Source organism: Plectropomus leopardus, chromosome 21 (assembly GCF_026936395.1).
Source record: "Plectropomus leopardus strain MGB_pleo_1.0 chromosome 21, ASM2693639v1, whole genome shotgun sequence".
In the NCBI taxonomy this organism is placed as follows: Eukaryota; Metazoa; Chordata; class Actinopteri; order Perciformes; family Serranidae; genus Plectropomus; species Plectropomus leopardus.
The window spans coordinates 4,856,220-4,877,443 of NC_142196.1; the positions used below are offsets into that span (position 1 = coordinate 4,856,220).

General features: G+C 41.8%; 1 protein-coding gene across 1 annotated transcript in view; it reads right to left on the minus strand.

Moving 5' to 3' along the window:
• The window catches only part of sspo (SCO-spondin), a 98,574-nt gene that overhangs the window by 57,095 nt on the left and 20,255 nt on the right, over positions 1-21,224 (minus strand). Inside the window, exons 20-64 of the mRNA XM_088071939.1 lie at positions 20,027-20,121; positions 19,689-19,945; positions 19,441-19,575; positions 18,935-19,137; positions 18,700-18,827; positions 17,588-17,697; positions 17,313-17,462; positions 16,748-16,841; positions 16,439-16,648; positions 15,512-15,717; positions 15,103-15,217; positions 14,672-14,793; positions 14,379-14,552; positions 14,062-14,295; positions 13,780-13,902; positions 13,388-13,485; positions 12,651-12,882; positions 12,387-12,539; positions 11,865-12,002; positions 11,551-11,733; positions 11,261-11,411; positions 10,046-10,205; positions 9,681-9,729; positions 9,076-9,180; positions 8,790-8,917; positions 8,072-8,192; positions 7,861-7,988; positions 7,603-7,744; positions 7,347-7,517; positions 6,523-6,703; positions 6,284-6,359; positions 5,784-5,805; positions 5,466-5,586; positions 5,153-5,366; positions 4,829-4,970; positions 4,474-4,650; positions 3,322-3,516; positions 3,142-3,219; positions 2,894-3,049; positions 2,492-2,650; positions 2,233-2,397; positions 1,946-2,137; positions 1,245-1,367; positions 563-692; positions 107-232 (exon numbers count right to left, since the gene is read on the minus strand). Coding sequence (XP_087928065.1) covers positions 107-232; positions 563-692; positions 1,245-1,367; positions 1,946-2,137; positions 2,233-2,397; positions 2,492-2,650; positions 2,894-3,049; positions 3,142-3,219; positions 3,322-3,516; positions 4,474-4,650; positions 4,829-4,970; positions 5,153-5,366; positions 5,466-5,586; positions 5,784-5,805; positions 6,284-6,359; positions 6,523-6,703; positions 7,347-7,517; positions 7,603-7,744; positions 7,861-7,988; positions 8,072-8,192; positions 8,790-8,917; positions 9,076-9,180; positions 9,681-9,729; positions 10,046-10,205; positions 11,261-11,411; positions 11,551-11,733; positions 11,865-12,002; positions 12,387-12,539; positions 12,651-12,882; positions 13,388-13,485; positions 13,780-13,902; positions 14,062-14,295; positions 14,379-14,552; positions 14,672-14,793; positions 15,103-15,217; positions 15,512-15,717; positions 16,439-16,648; positions 16,748-16,841; positions 17,313-17,462; positions 17,588-17,697; positions 18,700-18,827; positions 18,935-19,137; positions 19,441-19,575; positions 19,689-19,945; positions 20,027-20,121 — 6,572 coding nt within the window. The remainder of the gene's footprint in view (positions 1-106; positions 233-562; positions 693-1,244; positions 1,368-1,945; positions 2,138-2,232; positions 2,398-2,491; positions 2,651-2,893; positions 3,050-3,141; positions 3,220-3,321; positions 3,517-4,473; positions 4,651-4,828; positions 4,971-5,152; positions 5,367-5,465; positions 5,587-5,783; positions 5,806-6,283; positions 6,360-6,522; positions 6,704-7,346; positions 7,518-7,602; positions 7,745-7,860; positions 7,989-8,071; positions 8,193-8,789; positions 8,918-9,075; positions 9,181-9,680; positions 9,730-10,045; positions 10,206-11,260; positions 11,412-11,550; positions 11,734-11,864; positions 12,003-12,386; positions 12,540-12,650; positions 12,883-13,387; positions 13,486-13,779; positions 13,903-14,061; positions 14,296-14,378; positions 14,553-14,671; positions 14,794-15,102; positions 15,218-15,511; positions 15,718-16,438; positions 16,649-16,747; positions 16,842-17,312; positions 17,463-17,587; positions 17,698-18,699; positions 18,828-18,934; positions 19,138-19,440; positions 19,576-19,688; positions 19,946-20,026; positions 20,122-21,224) is intronic.

The following is a 21,224-nucleotide window of genomic DNA, read 5'->3' on the forward strand; positions in this document are numbered from 1 at the left end:
AATCACACTCCTGTGGTGAAAATGAATCTTGTGTGGAAGTGGATTGAGGCTGTTTAAAACAGTAAGGTGCTTCATAATTATCTGAATTTGATTTAATTAAGCTCACCTGTAGCGTTGCTGGAGCCCCAGACCACAGGTTACATCACATGGTGACCATGATGACCAGGCTGACCAATGACAGGTTGCAACACAACGGGAAGAGTCACAGGTTACTTGTCCATCTCTGCACACACTGATGGGGTGAAAATATACATTCTATTAGCCTTATTTTTTACATTCATATATGCTTATTTTAACAATAAGGAAGCAGTCCAGTGGTCCCAGACATAGCTGGGAAAAATGTGGGTGTGATTTCAAACAGAGCTTTCCATCAACTGAAAAATGTGACTCAACATTATGACATAAATAAACTAAAAATAATTTAGCATAACTGAAGTCATGAGTGATTTATTTTGAAGTTAAATTTGAGTTAGTTAGCATTTTAGAAAATAACATCAGTTATAAAAAGCAGGCTCTCTTTTAAAGTGGAAAACAAAAAAATAAATCTGTCTTTGTCTCTCACCATGTGGTACACTGGTCCCTGCTGACCGTCTGTCCTGGCTGCAGTGTTTTACCGTCCCAGAGGCAGACACATTGGCTGGCATTCACACATCGCCCATCCTGAAGGTACTGACCATCAGGACAGCGACACCCTGGAGATGAAACAATTTATGTCTTAATCAGAATTTCAGCTACCGTTGAATGTGCTATTATTGTTCTGGAAGCTTCAGAACAAGTTTGTAGCTTTGAAAAAAAAGGTTTGGCTTTACTTACTGAATAATTCAACAGAGTTTATAAAACTGACAACCCACTGAATCTCAGTCAGGTACCAAAGAACGTTTTATATAGTCCAACTGGAAATTTCCAGAATTTCCCAAAACACCCACATCCTTTTCTAAAACACTTTGTGTATCTCAACAATTATCACAATGACAGGTAACAGTTTCTCTTGAGCACATTTGAAGCACATGAAAGAGGCATTATTATGTCTTGCCTTATATACAGTAATGGATACTGAATAGACACAAGCTTGTATTTCAAGGTAGTAGTACTTTGTTTGCATGGTAGTTTTGCATATCCAGTGCTATACATTCAAATACTCTAAACTGTTCATTTACCATGCGTGACATTATATAGCAAAAAAATGACATCAATCTATGAACTTGGGTCCAAAACGACACCCCATCCCCTCCTGTGTGTCCTACCCAGTATACATGCTGCAGTGCAGTTGCTGGTCGAGCTGAGATGTGAGCAGGTAGGAGGACAGGGCTCTACCCTCCCAGCCTGGCAGTCTGCCTCAGTCACCAGCACCATGCCATTGACACAGCCTGAACAATCAGTCAGAGAACACACATAATTTAGGCAGTTTACAAACGTAATCATGCAGCAATGCAATAATCAATAGTATAATCACAGTATTAAGGGTTTCCCCTCACAGCCATTTATTTGTGGCTGGCTGCCACAACTAAATCATCCACCGCCAGTAATAGATTTTTAGAGCTGGACAGTTAATTAGGAGCGCTAATAGAATATATATACTGTGGGTTATTTATGGCACATTTGTGGCAGGACCAGCACAGAGAGAGCGTCAGACACCTTGAAATTGAAACTTAACCAATCATTCCACTGGGTCTAAAACTTTGCATTCACTTAAAAACAAAAGAAAAACTCTGGAAACTCTGCCTGCTGTGCTTTGTTCATGGATCTACAAAACATTTGATTTTCAAATTAGGATACAGAATGAAAAAAAACAAATCCCCCACCCCGAGGTCATCAGCTACCGCACATACACTGTCATTCTGTGGGAAACACTGGTAGTGCACTACCATCCTCAGGATAGAAGCAAATAGCTGAAGACTTCAAACACCAGAAATTAAATGTACTGTTAGACAAATGTATGATCCACCTGTCTGTGTGCCGATGTCTTTGGTGCAGGGCTGGCTGTTGCAGCTCTGGCTTTGCAGAGTCATGCCCTCACAGTCCCTCCCACCATTCTTGGGAGGAGGAGCAGAGCAGTTTCGGTTCCTCTGCCTAACACCACCTCCACACTGAGCGTCACACTCCGACCACTCTGTCCACTCTGACCAGTGACCATCAACTATAAGAGGAGACAGGAAAGAATGAGATTGATATGACTACTAAATCAGAGAGCAGGTACTGCGTCCTGTTTGACACCAGGTTCAAAAGACAGACCTGGACATGCTCGGGGGAAACAGGCTCGACTGTCAAACTGAGCTCCACCACAGGTCCCTCCAGGCAGAGCTTCCCTCAGAATGTCCCTCTGCCGGAATAGAGAGCCCAGACCACAGGACACACTGCACGCACTCCACGCTGTCCAAGGGGACATGATGCAGTCCACTGGAGGAGAGGTTAGAGAGTGCAGCAAAATTATCAGTTTTTTCATGTTTTGTTCTGTCTTATTAGCACTTTTGAGGGTGGGCTTGCATCTTACCACAGTCCTTCTCATCTGATCCATCTACACAGTCCCTCTGCAGGTCACATCTGCGGTCCAGGTGAACACACTCCCCACTGTTACAAGAGAACTGCTTGGGAGAGCATGGGCTGGGCACCAGGGGTCGCCGTGGAGTCACTGCTGGCCTGGCTGTGGTGCCTGATAAGACACAGGAATACAATGACAAAATTTACAGCAAACAACAAACTTACATATGAGTTTTTCCAGGGATTACACATTGATTATTATTCATTCCAAATTATTTGCTTTGACTTCACATCATATTTTTTATGTTTGATGACCATCATGAAACTATATATTTTAAATTTGGCAACAATATCGTCAAATCTTTTTTTTTTGTATTTCCATTAATTATCCACCTGACAGGTTGTTGATGCATACCACAACGATCTTCATCTGACCCGTCCAAACAGTCCTGTCTGCCGTCACACACCTGTGCCGAGTCAACACAGCCAAACGACCGGCATGTAAATTGGCCCTCCACACAAAGCACTCTGGGTAGGCCTCCATCATGGGGGGTTGTAGCAATCCATGGGGCTGTAATAGAGATTACAATATGTGTCAAGTCTGTTTAAAGTGTAAATCAAAGAGTCTAGTTGTATGATAACTAGGAAGGCTGTGTTTATCACCTTTTGTGGTTTGCAATCCAGGTCTTCCAGAATGGAGGGATGTGGTGAGATGTAGTCCAGGTTGACCTGTGGTGAGCCCTAGGTTCAACCAAATTGATCAAAAGTGACTTGCAAATCAGGGAAATATCCTGATAAAACCAACAACAACAAATGAAAGATTTGATTAGTAGCTGATTGTACCTGTACTTGAGGTAGTCGTCTTTGGGAGTCCAGTTTGACCTGTGACCCCTGGGCTAGCCACACCAGGGAGACCACCTTGCGACCTGGTGGTATAGAGGCCTGGAGCACCTGTTGTACGGTCACCATGGAAACCTGGTGTGCCTGTGGAGCTGGTATGATTCTGCAGCCCTGGAGAGCCTCTGGTAGGAGCTGTACCTGAATAACAGGATGAGGATAAAGAGATGTAAACAAAGACAGACATGGATCAAGAAAACTGAACACAGGGGGATCACGAAGATGCTGTTTATTCTTGAATAAATTGTCAAGTAAAATGTCAGAAGCTAAGTCCCTCTCTAATATGGCCACTGTCCAATCCAGTGGCAAATGCATGACCAGCCCTGCCCTGACTAAGCCAATCAGAGGCAGAGTAAGGCAGGCCATGCCTTCGCCGTCCCAAGAAAATAAAACTTGTGCATGGATGGCCTGTCATACTTTCAGATCATTAGGAAAAATGCTGAAAAGGTGTGCACATTAGCAAACAAAGACAGTTAACTATTAATTATAAGCAACTTATTTTTTAGCTTTAAGCTATAATTTGAGGCTGTTTGCACTTTCAACAAGTGGAAAAGCAGGACAATTTTGCGGGTAATGGGCTAAAACATACATTTGATAGTGGCAGCTATTGGGAGTCATAACTAAATGCTAGTTTAAAACAAAATATTGACTTACATTACTGTGCAAGAATATAGTTGCTCCTGTCCTGTTATTGTGTTCCTGTGCTTGTCCTTCATGTGAATTGTCGAGACATGACATGACATTTGCACTTGGCCCTGTGAGCTTTTGCCTAATTTTTTTGTTCAGCCTTATTCACAATACTGCACAGACAAATGACACTGTGCATGTAGCTCTTAAATTCATATTATAGTCCTTTCTAAACTACTTCTGAGAGCCATTATCCCAGAAATGTGCTATTATTTCCTTTGGAGTATCTCTTACTGATATTTTTTAAAATGTCATATTGACAGGCCAGGTGTGACCACTTGACAGGCTTGAGTGTGGGAAGAAGGTGGGCAGAATTTAACAAAGGGCCCAATCAATTATCTCAGGAGACTGAATCTTGTTGGTGAGGCATAACTCAGAAGAAGATGTAGATATTCATATGCTAGCTCTCACCACAGTTGATCTCATCAGAGTGGTCCTTGCAGTCTGGTTGACCATCACAAAGCACAGAGACAGAGACACAGTCGCCACTGTGCTGGCATGCAAACTCTCCTGGTTTACAGCGCTGCACAGTCACTTTCCCACCACCAGAGGGCGATGAGGTCACACTGCTGGGGGTCACCAGCTCATCTTGAAGAGCAGGAAAAAAGGTTGTTTCTCACATTAAAACTGATGTGAAACAGGCTCAACAACCCAGCACTGGTACTGTCTAACAAAGCACTGCTAGATGAGTTATTACACAAGAGGAATTAGGTCCTGAGAATTATGACTGTTATCATTTAGTTGTGCATTCAGCTGAGTTCGTCACCTCCTCTGCAGCCGAGGATCTCCACACGCAGGTAGAAGGTGTGTCTGAACTCCACAGGGATGATTCGCAGGTAACGAGCTCTGACCAGCCGGCCAAGCCAGCGGGTAACAGGTGTTCTGCCAACCATCCGCACCTCAAACACCTGCACCACAACCAAAAGGACACGTCCACATGAGCACGACATGTCCAGAAAACTGTATCTGATTTTTTGCTTTTTCTCTATCATCTTTGATCACATTCATGAAACACTTATTAGGATAAATGTAAATGCAGAAAACATGTGATGCTAAATAAGATACTTATTATCCAAATAAGTACAAATACCTTTGAAGGGCCACCAGGCCTCCTTTCCTCAGTATAGTCAGTAAAGAGGCTGCTATGAAGGGCAAAGGCTATACGGTATTTAGTGAGGTAGCCCCACATACGTTCACTGCCCTGGGTCACCACCCCTGATACCCATGTGGGTTCCAGGAAGTCCACCTGAAAATATGGGTGAGGATCTGAAGGTACGGGGCTCCATCCAGGCTCCATAACCTGACTGTACATAACATTATATGGCTTGTTGTTATTCTTGATATTGATATTTTAATCATAGTTCAAAAGGCTTTAAATGCATGCAAAATATCAGATCACCCACACGTTAGGGACGATGTTTAGTCGTCCGGCGTCAGCAGGGTTGTTCTCACGATGCGAGGAAGAGCTCAGCTGACCATATCTAATACTCCCGTCCTCCAGTCCAAGGGGAGAAGAACAGATGCCTGCAGAATATGACAAATTTTAACACCATCCAACCTAGCTGAAGAGTTTGGCAAACTAAACATTTAAAAGACAACATGTTACAGCATTTGCTCTGCAGTTAAATTAAATTTTTCATTGAGAAATTAACCAACATTGTTGTTCTCAAATACAAAAGGTCTCCAAAAATAAATCCATCTACATTGTGTTCAATACTCACCACGATATCCTGGGCCACCATCCTGTAAAAACATTAGAGAGTAATTTCAGTGTTTTGAAACTGTAAAAACTGTGTAATAATCTTTGGATCTTGTTTAATTTGAGTGTAAAGGGGGGTTGGAAAGAGGGCAGTCCTGTGTTGTACCCCTTCCCAAAATAAATTCCTCCGACAATGAATTATCTGCATTACAATTTTGCCTCTGTGGTATTTAAATTGTATAATCTAAACTGGAAAATCTAATTTTCTAATATTTTCAGCAATAAAAGCCGTTCACAATGATCAACATCTTTTAAAGCATCCATAGTCTTTTTGATGTGTTGTATGATGCTTAAGCATGTTCGTATGTATCTCATTTGTAGTATATCCATTAGCGCATTTGCTAATCCATCACTCTTTTGTTTATATTACATTGGAAAGAAAGGAAATAAGGACATATATAGGCATCATGAGATCAGTGACACAGAGATAAATAATTTGAAGGAACTGATGGTTTTTCTTACCGTTGGTGTTACTGCAGGATGAGTGACAGGAGCTTTGGATGGAGTCCTGAGAGGAGCAGGGGTGGGTGTGTACGGTCTGTAAATGATTACACATTGAATGACAATTGAGATCCTTCTTGATTACTTTGCAACTTACAACACCAAGAAACAATGAAAGAAGAAGATCTGGATTAGGAACAATATGATTTATCAAATATCACAATTACTACAACTATTATTACTACAATACTGCCCTTTACCTGTCTGATTGAGTAGTGATGTTGCCATGGGAATGGCAGCCAGTTTCATCCTCTCCTTTGTGACAGTGGGGGATCCCATCACAGCGCTGCCATACCTCAATGCAGCCCCCTGGTGGAGGGCAGGAGAACTGACCAGCAGGGCAGCTGCGGGGACTGATGGCTGTAGGGGATGGCTCTGTACCTGAATGTGGGGAATGGTCAGACTAATTAACAATGATTTCTTTATCCATTTTTGGTTTGTGTGACTTACAAGGCGTGTTTTAAAAAGCTTAAAGGCACAAAGATCAAATGCTGGACAAATTATGGCCAACTCATAGTTTCCATGTAATTTGTATGTCAGCATCAGCCATGTCCACAAAGGTGCACACAGACCCCTATGCAGAGATCCGTGTGCATTTCTTTTGTGACTGCACAGACTGTACACATAGCAAGTACACTGACTATGCATGCTCTAGTTACAAAATATAATCTCTTGTTCCACACTTAAACGTTAGTATAAGGTTGGATATTTACAGACATTCATTTCAGACCAAGCTGCATCATCTAGTTTCACATTCAGGTTATGCAGTAGGAGGACAGTGAGCTAACCTCCCAGCCCTCAGGTTAACTTCTTGGGGCTGATGCATACCCTCATAAATTGTACTATGAAGGATTTACATGTGTGTCCGCGTGACTGCAGCTGTCTGTGTTTAAAATGTAAAGTATGTCCAGGCCTTTAATAGCCTGATTGTAAGCACGTTTCCGTCGCACCACATCCTTGACAAAAAAAAGGATTTGCTCAGTTCAAATACAATAAACAAGGTGTGTTGGGATGGAAAGCTCACCACAGTACATCTCGTCTGATCCATCCCCACAGTCATTAACTCCATTACAGACAGCTCCCAGTGGACCTGCTGGCACACAGCGTCCATTTTCACACTGGAACTCCTTCTCTCTGCAGCCACCCACAGGGGACACTGGGGAAGGAGGAGTGGGGGTAGTCGACCTGTGATAACCTGGAGGAGAGGATAGGATTTCAGAATCACATTTGTGCACAAAATCAAGTAACACCAGCAAAGTAGCTTTAAACTATCTACCAACCATCTTCACAGCCCATGATCTCAAGCCGAAGGTAGATGCCGTTCTGGAAGTCATGTGGCAGCAGGCGGACAAACTGAGCTGACACCATCCTGTCCAGTCGGCTCTCTGCCACCCCTTGATCGTCATGGTTACCATTGAACACCTGGGCAAGAATGAAAATGGCGATACATCATTTCCAAGATGTGAAACAGCAATAGCACGTGTCCTTCAGTGTATATGATGGAAAGTTGCATTAACTTGGTGGGTCTGCTGTCTAACCTTGGCTCTGGGCCGGGCATCAGTAACAAGCTCTTTGTATGTGTACCATTGTCTGCCATCCTGGCTGAACTGGAGGTAGAAGCTGGACACAAATGTGCCAAACACACCACCACCCTGGGTTAGCACACCTACAGGAGGTTAGAGAAATTGAAAGCATTTTATTTATTATTATGATATATAGTTCATAATGTCACAAATGAATTCAGTTTACCAGTGACGTTGTATCGTTTCTGCAGGTCTATCTGCAGGTATGGGCTTTGTGTGTTGCTGGTGTGTCCCTCAGGGCTCCGCTGTGGTAGATCCTTGTACTCCTCAGGCTCTGGACTCCAGCCCTGCATAGAAATATTAATTAATAAGTACTTTTCCAGCATATTAGCAAGTGCCAAGTTGGATCTGTCAGAGCTTTTAGACAGGTTTCTCAACTGAAGTTTTTGACTTGAAACTTGGTCAGAAACTCGAATTACAACAACTCCAACATCGGCATTAGTAGGGATTTTTCAACAGTTTACATAATAATGCAGAAAAAATGAAATAGTAAAGAGATGTATCTTGAAAGGAACATGAATGTCTGTACCCAAGACATATTTATTGCAATCCATTCCACAGATATCATGTAATTTCACTCAAAGCTAAGTGTTTAATGCTACTGTTGACACTGGAAGTAAAGCCAAAGGATCAACAGAGACATTCGGTTTCATCTCCAGCAGACACTGAATGTCTGTGCCAAGTCCTTTCAATACTTTTTCAATTTTTTAAAAATATTTTATTCAGGACTGTGGTGTAAGGGCTGTTTTTTCAAAAATCATGTTACAGCCTACAGAATGGCCCTCCTGGATCTGGTAGGTATTTAGCAACTTGCTCAAGGACATTTCACTCGCATGAAATGTACAAAGTCTTGCATATTATAAAAATCTATCAGCTTGGTATACCTGGAGATCACTGTGGGGGTCCCACCAATGGAGGCGACCGGCCTCAGGGGGATGACCAGTCTGCTGTGATGAGGCACTGAAACTTGAGGCTGGAAGAGTCTGAACACCCAGAGGATACCAACACTCATCTGAACATAGGAGACAAGAAGGTAAGATTTCAAGGAAATTACAATGAGGGGAAACTAATAAACCTCTGGATAATAACCACAGATGCTAAAAAAAAGCTTACAAGCTCTAAGTCATGCTGTGAACCTGTGTGACATGATCATATGAAAAATACACTAACCTCCAGGAGGAAGTGGATATGTGGGAACCAGAGGTGTAGTGCCGCCTGCTGGCTTGGAGGTCACAGTGACAGGGCCAATTGTCACAAGAACGGTGTCATTTTCTCCTACAGAGGTGTTGTAGTTAAAAAAGATAAAAGTCAGAGAACACTCACTTTGTTATCACAGTGTTTGCAACAATAAAATGGAGATTAAATCTGAAGCGCAGCAATTATGTTTTTGAGGGACTAAATGAATAAATTTTTTTTACTTTTATCTCATGATCTTCAAAAGCTCTTCATGCATCCTTAAGTTAATACAAAAATGAAAATAAACAAGAAAAATATGTGCGCTTTTCTTTGTTAAAGCAACCTTGGAAAGAAAGGATACATCATGGAAAATACAGCATCCCCTTTAAGGGGGAGGGAGGTAAATACAAAAGACAAAAGATTTTCTATCATTTACTGGGATCAATGTCATCTCTGATATTAATGATAACTCAGTGAAAACATTAGTAACCATGGAGTGCAGTTATCTGTGTAGAATTGTCCATTCAAATAATTTTATTTATCATTAAACAGGAGGACATTATTTTCTGTAGATAGCTGAACAAAAGATCTGATTTTACCTTGGCAGTAGCAACACCTGTCTCCCTCTCCAGACACCAGATTCTGGCCCTGCACAAACAAACCAACATTCAAAATTTGTCACAGTCACACATGTGTGAGATTTGCTAAAGGGCAGAACTATGCAAAGGAACAGCAAAGGATGCAGAGGACGCGGGGACGGGGGTTTACAGGAGATAAGATTAAAACACAGATGCATTAAAGCACACACAGTCACATACTCAAATAAATGTGCATATGTACCAATTTGCTGCACAATATTTCCATAACACATGAGCACATACTTAAGCAGTATATGAAGTAAGTGCAGTCACTTTAATTCATAAATGCACATAAGACACACACACACACACAATTCTACTCTTACCTGTGGACATCCACTGTCAGCATACGGACAGTAGGGGGAACATTGCACTGTAAGGTTGGGCAGACAGTGGCATAACTGGCATGGATCTGACCTCCATCTGTCTCCCACAGCATGGGACTGACCCTGGTACTCACACTCGTCACAGGGGTCTGTCTGGCACCTACACACACACACACACACACACACACACACACACACACACACACACACACACACACACACAGAAAATGCATTAAGGAATAATAGAATGTCTGCTCATTAGTGCATGGTGTTAAACACTAAGACAAAAAGTTACTTCTTCAAAGTAACCACACCGAGGTGTTGTATATAGATGATAACTTCAATAGGGTTTTATATCTTTGAGGGATCGTGAAAATGTACAGTAAATATCACCATCAGGTCAGTAATTATGTGTACAAAATAAGATAACACTTTTTTCTTTTCTTCTTTGTTGGTGTTTTTCTCACTTTTTTTCTTTCCCTCTTTCTCCTAAGTTTGTACGGATTGATTGGAAGAGGTGGACAAGGTTTCTTTTTCAGCCACCTTAATGCCGTGTATTTTGTCTTACTGAACAAAGTTTCAAATCAAATATTTTTTAAAAATCAGTTACAAAAATTGGTAAGATTCTATGTGGGGTACACAATGTCAAACTGTATGTTTAATTTGTTGTTTTGTACAAAAAGAACATTTTTGCTTGAAGGTGGTAAGAGACAAGAGGCCAAGGAATTGTCAAAACAAACAGGGTTCATCCTCTGTGGAGAACAAACATACACCAAACTTAACTCAAATTTTGGATTTTTTTTATCTTAATATCTTGTGCACAAAGCAAATCATGTACACGTAGGTAAATGCTAGATGATGGCTCAAGTCCAGAAATGTAAAGGGCGGGTCTAATCCTTTGGGTAGAATAAATGTGTTCAGTGTATTATCTTGACAGTAGTTTTTTATCCCATTAAAAACTAAGTCATGATGGTGGAACTAACAAAAAGGGTTGGGTGGGTCTTCTGGAGACTGAATATCCTCAGCAGATTGGAAATGTGGCCATTATATTTCAAGAAAACTGTATGGGAAGAGTAAACTTTGACCTGACTGAGGTACAAGTCAAAAGGTTGCAGGGTCACTATAATTTTTAGGAATAATCCTACAGGGATGTAGAACTCAAGTAGTAGAAACAGTGAAAGTAGTTAACAGTGGCATGAGCAGAGGGACACGTACCGGCGAGCTTTTCTGTAAATTCCTCTACACGTTCTGCCGTCTCCATGCTTGGTGGGGTTGTTAGGGCTGCGGAATGACCACTGGACACTCTGAACACCACAGGGCCCCAAACACTCTCCCCACTCAGACCATGATGACCAGCCACAGTGCACTACAGGATTACAAAATTACTGTGTGGGTTTGCTCAGCCTTTAAAACAACAATAATACCAGGTGTGTGTAAAAGTCAGCTGTGTGGAGTTAAAGCTGATGTTGAAATGAAACATCGGGGTGTGTGTTTGACAGACTCACCTGAACAGTCTGGGTTAGGCTGGCATCTCTGAGGCTTTCCTCTCTCACAAATACAAATTTCACAGTCCACCTTCATCTGCTGGCCCGGCCAGTAGCGCACACCTGCCACCTCGCACACACACTCCTCTGGTGACACGCACTGTTGCATATGGCTCATCACCTGGCCCTCCGGACACCAACAACCTGAAGTTTGAGACACATTGAATGTGATAAAAAAAAGTTTGTGAACATGATGAACTTGGAAATTTCAAAATGGCACAAAGTTACAATTTATTTAAGAGTATATCATATATTCCAGATTCTTTCTGACTGACCTGGGGAACAGGGTGTTACTGGATCACAGGTCGTCCCACTGCTGATGTGGGCACAGGACACTGGGCAGGGAGCACAGCTGTGTCTCACTAGCCCAGTGGGACAGCTGGTGTTGGTACATCCATCGTCAGGACAGGGTTCTGTGGGACAAGGCAAAAAAGGAGAAAAATATATATATCTTTTTTGGCATCTTCACTTTCTTTGCTACTGTGCATTTTGATTAGACGTTTTTTTCTCTGATGAACCTGGACATTTTCTCTTCCCTCTAGTGGTGTCAAGTCATGCAGATAGTTACAGTGTTATTCATTCAGGGATATCCCTCTAGAAAATTTCTGTCTCCACCACAATAAAATGCAGCTACATTTGTTTAAGCTGCTGACATCAGTGACAAATTATAATTTATACAACTCCAAAGCAGCTAACAGTCTGGGTTAGTCTGGAAAATCACTTACCTCCTAAATTATTGTTAATTATTGGCAAGACTGAGACATTTCTCTCTATAATAACTAGTGATCAGCTCTTACTGATTTCCATGGGTAGGTTGGATGGTCCGGGGAGCTGGGAACAGTCGCGGCCTCCGTAGCGAGGAGGGATGCAGCCTCTGTGTCTGATCTGCACTCCACCACAATCGCTGGAACAGTTTGACCAGCTGACCCACGGAAGCCACTGACCATCCACTGCAGGGTGGGGAGAAAGCATCATATTTTAGTAACAAATGCATATAGCATTTGACTTTAATTAAAGCTCTGAGATTTTTTTTCTATTAAACATCTAGATCACACCCATACCAGGGCAGGTGGTGTTGAAGCATTGCTGCCTCTGGAAGTCCTGTCCTCGACAATGGCGCAGAGGGTCTCCTGGAGGACATGTTCTCTGCCGGCTCATTGAGCCTGTACCACAGGAGGTGCTGCAGGGACTCCATGGACCCCAAGAGGTCCAGCTTCTACATCCCTGCTCATCAGTGGGGCCTCTAAGTGGTGCTAAGAAGGAGTCTGGGCAGTCTGCCACACCATTACACACCTAAGTAACAGGGCTGGGTTAGTGAACGGTAATAAAAGCGACAGGGGAAGCACTTTTTTGCTGCTTTCATTAATTTTTCTGTGGGTAAATGTCAAAATGCAATCGTAGAATAATTTATATTTTAATGTTTGAAATGATGCATGCTGATGATAGCTAACCAAGATGACTGTAAATAGGCCATATCAGCATATCTGATTTCTTATTTGTTCATTAAATAGAGGTCATCACAGCAATAATATCAATGTGCAATAATTTTACAAACTTTCTAAACAATTTAAAAATTTCAAAGTATCTCTAGACCTTCAGTGCCTGTAAGGACATCCTGTCTAAATCATCAGATTCACAAAGGAAAAAGTAAAAGATGATGCATTCAACAACTGCAACACACGTTAACTTCATGGCACAAAAGAGAATTCTAACATTTTTTTTAACTTATTCAATCGCCCACTAACTGGATACAAAAAGTTTAGCTTGCTGGTGGATATCATTGTGGTCTAAGACTTACCATGTTAAAGGGGACACAGGATCCATCTATACAGGTGAATTCCGGGCAGGGGACAGTGGTATTTCTACTGCCAGGGGGCACGGGTGAGACAGTTTTATCTGGACAGAGCAAGATTTCAAAACTTTTTTTACACACCAGAGATTATAAGATCTGTCACTATCAGATTTGTGACTATGGCAGACTGGGTTGAGCTCTTTCTTTAAACTTCCCTCCTTTATTTCTTACTCCCTCTATGCTTTCTTTTCTTAATTTCTTTCTTTTTTTATCCTCTCTTCTATTCTTAGTACACAACAATTTTGTTAAGCCTCTTGCAGTCCCCTGCTCCATCTTTTCACTCCATCTACTCTGTCCTCTATTCTCACCTCCCTTCTCCTCATCTCATGAGAACTCACCACACACCAACTCATCTTCGCCATGTGGACAGTCTGGAATGCCGTTGCACACTTGCGACGTGTTCACACAGGTGCGGTTGTCACATAGGAAGCTCCCTGGACAAGGAGGTATCCGAGTAGAGCCTATAGACAGAAAAAGTTGCTGTCAGTGGCCATTAACATGTCTTTAGAAAAAGATTATTTTTGTGGCCTCATGATACAAATTCTAGGGTTGTCTTGATGCTAAAAATCCTTATTTTTTGCCATTTTTGCATATACATTTTAATAATTACAGTAACTTACCGCAGTTGTCAACGCTCTCGTCTGAGGCATCCCTGCAGTGTGGGGTCCCGTCACAGAGCTGCTGGTAGTCCACACACTGGTCCCCACTGAGACAGGGTACCTGGCCTGGGCCACAGGGGGCGGCACACTGCTGCTCATCACTACCATCCATACAGTCTGTTTCCCCATCACAGCGCCAGGCCTGAGGTACACACTGCCCACCAGTGGCACAGCTGAACTCATAGGACCTACAGGCTGGAGAAAGAGCCATGGTGTGAAGCAGAAACACTGAATATGTGTAATATCCTCCTAAATCTCTGCAGCCTGACTGACATTACCTGATGTGGGCATAGTCGGGGTGACAGGTGAGGGTGATGGTGTTATGATAACGGTGTAGCAGTTGGTTCTGTTCTCATCCTCTCCACCTGGACAGTCTGCTGTTCCGTCACACAGCTTAGCAGTAGCAACACATGTACCGTCACTACAGGCAAACTGGTCGGGAGCACAGGTCACTGGCACAAAAGAAAAGGATGCAATTTGATCAGTGAGTTTAAACCACGCAGTATGGCTTTCGGCAGTCATGTATTTAACTTATAGCTGACACATTAAAAAGCTGTATCATTATTTGTACCTTTACTTGGACAGACAGCTTCATCTGTTCCAGACGGGCAGTCTCTCTTCCCATCACACACTCTGTCTGCAGGAACACACCGGTCCCCAGGGCACTGAAACTCCCCTGGTGCACACACACACCTACAACCAACCAAACATTTAGATTATGGTGACATCATGCTGAACAAAAAAAACAGGCTGTATGTTCTAAACAAACATGTTGAAAAGTATTTGCAAATGATTCTCATTATTTGATGAAACTTTTTTTTTTAAAATACTGTTGAGGGTCTGTGATATTGGCTGCATTCAGATGCTGTCAATTAGACTGATGAAGTACAAGTATTAAGATTTTCTGCTGCTTAAATGCCTTAAAAGCTGCACTCATTTATGCCAATCCGTTTAACATTTCATAATTCCAAATAACAAAATTCATCAGAACTGAAAACCAACCCCCTCTCATCACTGAGGTCCCCACAGTCATCATGTCCATCACAGCGGTGGAGGTAAAGAATGCAACGTCCTCCAGCGCACAAGAATTCCCCCTCATCACACACCACACCACAGTCTGGACCAAGAAAATATGACAGAAAGGTTTAAATTTTTAGTATTGCCTGCAACTAGACCCACAGATAAAACACACAAACAAAACAAAACATAAAACTACATTGTGTAAAAGAATGCTGTGCTTAACAAAGTTTAAAAAGTCCTTTGCATGATAAAGTCTGTGAATAAAGGAATCATGCTCAATACAGGTTATGGTAGAGCACCTTTCCTGATAAATTTATGTTGATATCATATTTTGTTTGATAGGTTGTCAATAGAGTTGATTTCATATATGCAGGACAGAGTGATATATTACCTTGCTCGTCTGACCCATCAGCGAAACCACAGTCCAGCCGTCCGTCACACACACGGCTGGCTGGCAGGCACTTTCCGCTGGCACACTGAAACTCCCCCGCTGGGCACAGCGGTATGGGGGTGGTAGGGCCACAGAACTCCTCATCTGATTGGTCAGCACAGTCTGGGTGGCCATCACAACGCAGGGCCAGGTTCAAACATGGTCCACTGCAAAGGGTGGTGTCAATTCACTTTAGTTACTACTGACTGTATGAATTTAACATGCTGATGTTTAGCTTGTATTCTGGAGCTTGCATGTAATGTTTAGATTAAAATATTAGTGTGATAATATGCTAGCATGCTAACACTGGCATGCTAAACTTTCATTCAACACGCCTGTGTGAGACAACATCAGACACCACTATGCTCTGAAGCAAATTTCAAACAAACAAAACAGTTGTACTGTTGCTTTAACATGCTAACAATTCACACGTTAATGCATTACATTTAGCATTTTAGCTTGTAAACACAGAAACTGTTTAAACACTTAGCATCTTGCTGTAAAATTCTTGCCCCTTGGTTGCATGGCACTAAACCAGTGCAAACTTTGTTCTGTCGATGGAGCAAGATCAGCAGTTCCCCATGTTCTTAGAATTTATGATCTGGAGACCATGAATGTATTTTCCACATTTCATGGGATTCCATTTCTCTGAAAGTGTCTAAATGTTTTACTCTGGAACAAAGTTTTAGAGCAAACATTACTATACAAAAAGCCAATCCTCTGGGTGGGTTTAAAATGTAAAATGCAAAGTGTAATTTTTGTAATGCAATAATACTAATCTTGTGCTTTATTTATTGTAGTTTGTCCTTAATCCCTTAGTTATCAGTCTATCAATCTTCACACATAGAAATTGTGCTTGTTGATAAACTAAAGTGAGTTGGGATTCACCTCGGTGTGCTGGTACATCGGAATTGGTCTGGAGAGCATGTGGATGGGCAGATCTCATCTGAACCATCGCCACAGTCATCCTCATTGTCACACACCCACTGGGAGGGGATGCAGCGCCCCCCAGCACAGGTGAACTCTGACTCCAAACAGGGAGGGGGGGCAGGAGGGCAAGCCACACCCTCACACTGCCATACACCATCCTCACAGGAACTGGACACAGAAAAACAAAGAACCCCAAATGACTTTGATTTTGATTCATTTAGGAATCATGAATGGAATACATTTTCATAAGCATTTCCACTGACTGACCAGTTCTGGCAGTGCTGAGTGAGGGTAGTTCCAGGTGGAAACATGGAGCCCTCCCACTCACATGGACACTGAATGGGAACTACACAGCTGCCCCCTGTGCAACAGAAAACAGACAGTTGAATAGAAAGAATGTTTGTCTCAAGAGTGTTGCGAGACAAAAAAAATTGACTCATTTAAGTTGAGATTTTCTTCTTTGGCAATCTTGTTTGTAACTCTGACATTTTGTCCTTGTTGTTTATCTACTAGGAAGCATCAAAGTAGTCAGTAATTTTTGTCCATTATATTCTGAAATCATAAAACAAAATCTCACTTATTGGTGGTGCTGAAGAAAATATCAGGGACTTTTCTAAAATTCATCTTCTGGGAATTACAGTGTATATATACAATGATACTTTAATGGAAATGCTACCATTAGTTTTGTAGATACCTTTTCATGGTCCAAGTGTTTGTCTTTTGATCTTATTAAGAAGCTAAGAAGAGAATCACACTATCCATACATGACACAAATATGCCAGTAAATACATCCTCTAAAGTGTCTAACATCCTTTGTGGCTCAGTTGCTCACCATGTCGGACCGTGCCAGCAGGGCAGAAGCAGCCCTCCACACAGGAGAGAGCGTCACACTGAGAGTGTGAACTCTGTTGAACACTGGGACATGAAGGAGAGCAAGCTGGTCCACAGGGATCATACACCAGCCCATTCTCACACTGCAGAGCTGCAGGGAATGAGGAAAAAAAAATGTTAAAAAGATAGCAAGACCAGGTCAGATGCAGTTAACAGAGAGACAGTAAGGAGTGGTGCATGTGAAGTGGATTGACTGTGAGGGCGTCTTTGACATACGACAGAGCTCTTGGGATCTCCAGCGGATGTAGACCCCTTTGCGGTTACACTCTTCAGCATAGGAAGCAATAGCTGTACAGAGACACTCACAGTCCCCACCTGAGTCACAGCTAAAACATAAATACACACACACAATAAAATGATTAACATGAATAATGTTATTGTAAAATATGAAAATTAAAAGGTGATTATGATACTTAATGCTTAGGCTGGAAACTATCCTTACACCCTGTCCTTTCAAGGGAACCTCTTTTTTTTTTTTAGCAGTAGTCGCAATATTTTGATGCTCCACTTCATAAACTGTGCATCAGGGCGCTTACAAAGGAACACGTGTGCTATATAGGCTATGATCAAACGCAGGTTAAAAACTTGTGTAAGGTGCTCATGGAAAACGGGAGCCAACAAGATAAACAGCAAGGGAATCCATGCACTCTTATAATGTGAGAAACATGAAATGAGGAGGAATTACATTAAAAAGCTTTTATTATAGTGGCTTAACTATTAAAAAATGCCAACATGTTTTTAAAGTACTGACAAAGACCGGCAGTGGTAGAAACATATTGTTTTTTCAATGATTTAGCCACTAGAAAAAATGGCTTTTTAATGTAATTCCTCCTCATGTTATGCTTTTCAGACTTTTGGAGTGTCTGGATTTCCTTCCTGTTAATGAATATTTTCCATTGGTAGTTTTGATGGACCCTAAATGGTAGCAGTATGATTTGGAAATGTTTCCTAAAATAGGAAATGGAGTCAACATGGGTTTTTTTGTTGTGATTTTAGTAATATATGCAGCTTAGCTGAATAGATATGAATGATATTTAGTGATGTAGCCTGGTACAAACAACAAGCTAGTGAGGATGTAGCAAAATCCTTGAGTCCATGAGCAGACTTACTTATCATACATGTTTATTCCCATATATGGACCAATTTTGCAAAGTCCTAGGAGCTATGAAAAATAGCTGTAAAATCCATGCATGAGGCAAAAAATGATGAGAAAGAAAGACATTTCTTTTCACTAAAAGTCCATAAGGCACAATTATGATACAACAATTATTATAGTAGATTACATACTTTTAAAAGATAATTTCAAGAGACTTAGTATTGTTACTCACCCACAAGCATCAAAGACACACCAGTCATAATACTGCTGGAAGGGCACCTCAGGGTGGCACTGAGAGAAGAGCTCCTGAGTCAGGACTGCACACCTTTTCCTGGCCCAGGTCACCCTGTGGGGGTTCAGCTGACCAACAAAAACAGAGAGAAATTAGTTTGCTTTTGCAACAATGTCCAACTCTAATGTTCCTGCCAGTGTGTGTGTGTATGTGAAAGTGTCAGTATTAAACTCACAGCACAAGGGTCTCTGAGGTCCTGGTCTGCCACATCAGGGCAGGAGGGGCTGACCTTCCAGGAGTTTCCAAACAGCTCAGCTGTAGACTCCACAATGCCCTGCCGTGTAGTAAAATCATTCTCTGTGTCCCCATCAAAGTTACCACACAGGCCCCCGACCCGACCCCGCAGGTGGGCAGCCAGACGCACATACACACGCATACCTGGAGACAAAATGCATTTGTTAATGAACCTGCATCCAGCCACAGACATAAGCCATATTTGGAGAACTATTTGCCTCTACAATACATTTCTAAATAATCATGGATAAAGTTCAGTATGAAAATGTAAAAGTCTGTTGAAAAATTATACTTTTAGGCAATAAAAAAAGATGTCTTGTCATAGACACACACACAAAAATCAAAACATCGACAAAGAAATGACAGCACAGAAACATCTGTCGGTGAACATGAGTGGATTGAATGAGAGATTATTTCAGGTTGCAGAAGTTGATGTGTGTCTCCTACCTCCATCCCATAGCAGAGTGACCCCCAGGCGGGAGGAAAGGGACACAAACAGGCCGGCTCTCTCCAAAGTCAGACCACTACCACTGTAAGACTTTGGTAGACTAACTGGCATCCCATTTACTGTCACAGCTCTACCTAGAGGAGATAAAACAGCTTACATCAAGTACCTATCTTCTAGTCTGTGGTGCCTATGGATCACAACGTTCTATCGTCAGCCTCCGCTTCCCCTGTGACACCATCCCTCTTACCTCTCAGCAGATGTATGACGGTATTTCCCAGGCTGAGGGTGACTGATTTTGTACAGGTGACCCCAGTGCTCCCACATGGCACATTCTCTGCGATTACACTGAACAAACCACTTGTCTCCCTCGCCAGCACATATTGGCAGTCGCCAAGGAAAGAGTAGCAGCGGCCGTCGAATGTCACATAGTGTGGGTCACCAGTTGCCACGCACACTCCAGCACAGGCGGACTGGCTGCAGTGCCAGCGGCGCTCTTTACACACACTGCAGACACAAAGAAATTCTAGTTGAGATAATTCAGTGTTAAGGGGATTTAATGCAATGATACAACTGCATGTATTTTACCATGTGTTGCAGTCTTTGGTGATAGTGTCATTGCTGTAGTATAGTCGACCATTGTGGTGACACGGGCACTCATCTGGCAGAACACAGTGATCACCCTGAGGTAATTCAGAAAAAAACACAATGTACAGTTGTTAAAACCAGATATATGGGGTCATGGCATCAGATGCCTATCATCTGATAATAAATCAGATGTACTTTACCCTTTTTAATATCTTATCTGTTGTGTTCCACAGCGCATTCAATGGCTAAAGGTGAGATAAATGGGATCAGTTTATTTCACCTCGAAATGTGTCTGTTTGGCTTTAATAGTACCTTTTGGCAGCATAGAACGCCCCTTTCATAACTATAAATATACAATTTAATGATACATTCTTTAAGTAACAAAGCTAAATGCACCAACAAAAGTAGAGAAATGATAAAGATAGCACAGATACTAGACATTATTTCTGTTAACCTAATATGTAAAATAGTGAGGGGATCATACTGTATATTTAGAAGGAGGAAAGTTCTGGGCCAGTAAATCTAACATTATAGCACAGGCTAGCAGGAAGAAACTGCTCGCCCACCTCTATCAAAAGTAAAAAGAAGAACAATCAAACAAAAACCCATCAAAAACAAACTGTTAGTTATCACATCCTATTATACATGTAACATTATACAAATAAAAGATTATGACAGTGGCATAAATGACTATAAAAATTATAAAATGTGGAGGACAAAACCACAAATAATTGAGCTTGCATTAATCATCACCAACTCAGCAGGCTAGTTCAGCTAGAGCTAGCTAACGTTAGCATCTACCAATTCGGTATCTGCATCTTTTAGCTTACTGTTTTGCTTTAAATGCACAACTTCACTCAGTCTCAGTGCGTTATAAGCCTCATATTCAGCCAAAGCAGCTGTTTTGAGCAAAAATGCTGAAATAAACTGTCAAATTAACTTACCTGTCTCATAAACAAAAGTCAACAAGGTTAGCATTTAAATTAGCTAAAGTTAGCTAACCTTAAATGGTGTAACATAGCGGAGCGTTTTGAAGCCAGCGTTAAAAAGCCAGATATATCCCCCAGGAGTTGTTGAGCCAAGACTGAGCGATACAAATGGTAAATATTGGACTAATATCTGCCAGGAGGTCAGGAAAAAGACCAAAAGTGCTAATTTTGCACTGTGTCTCTTTGACGTGTAGCTCAATAAGCATCCA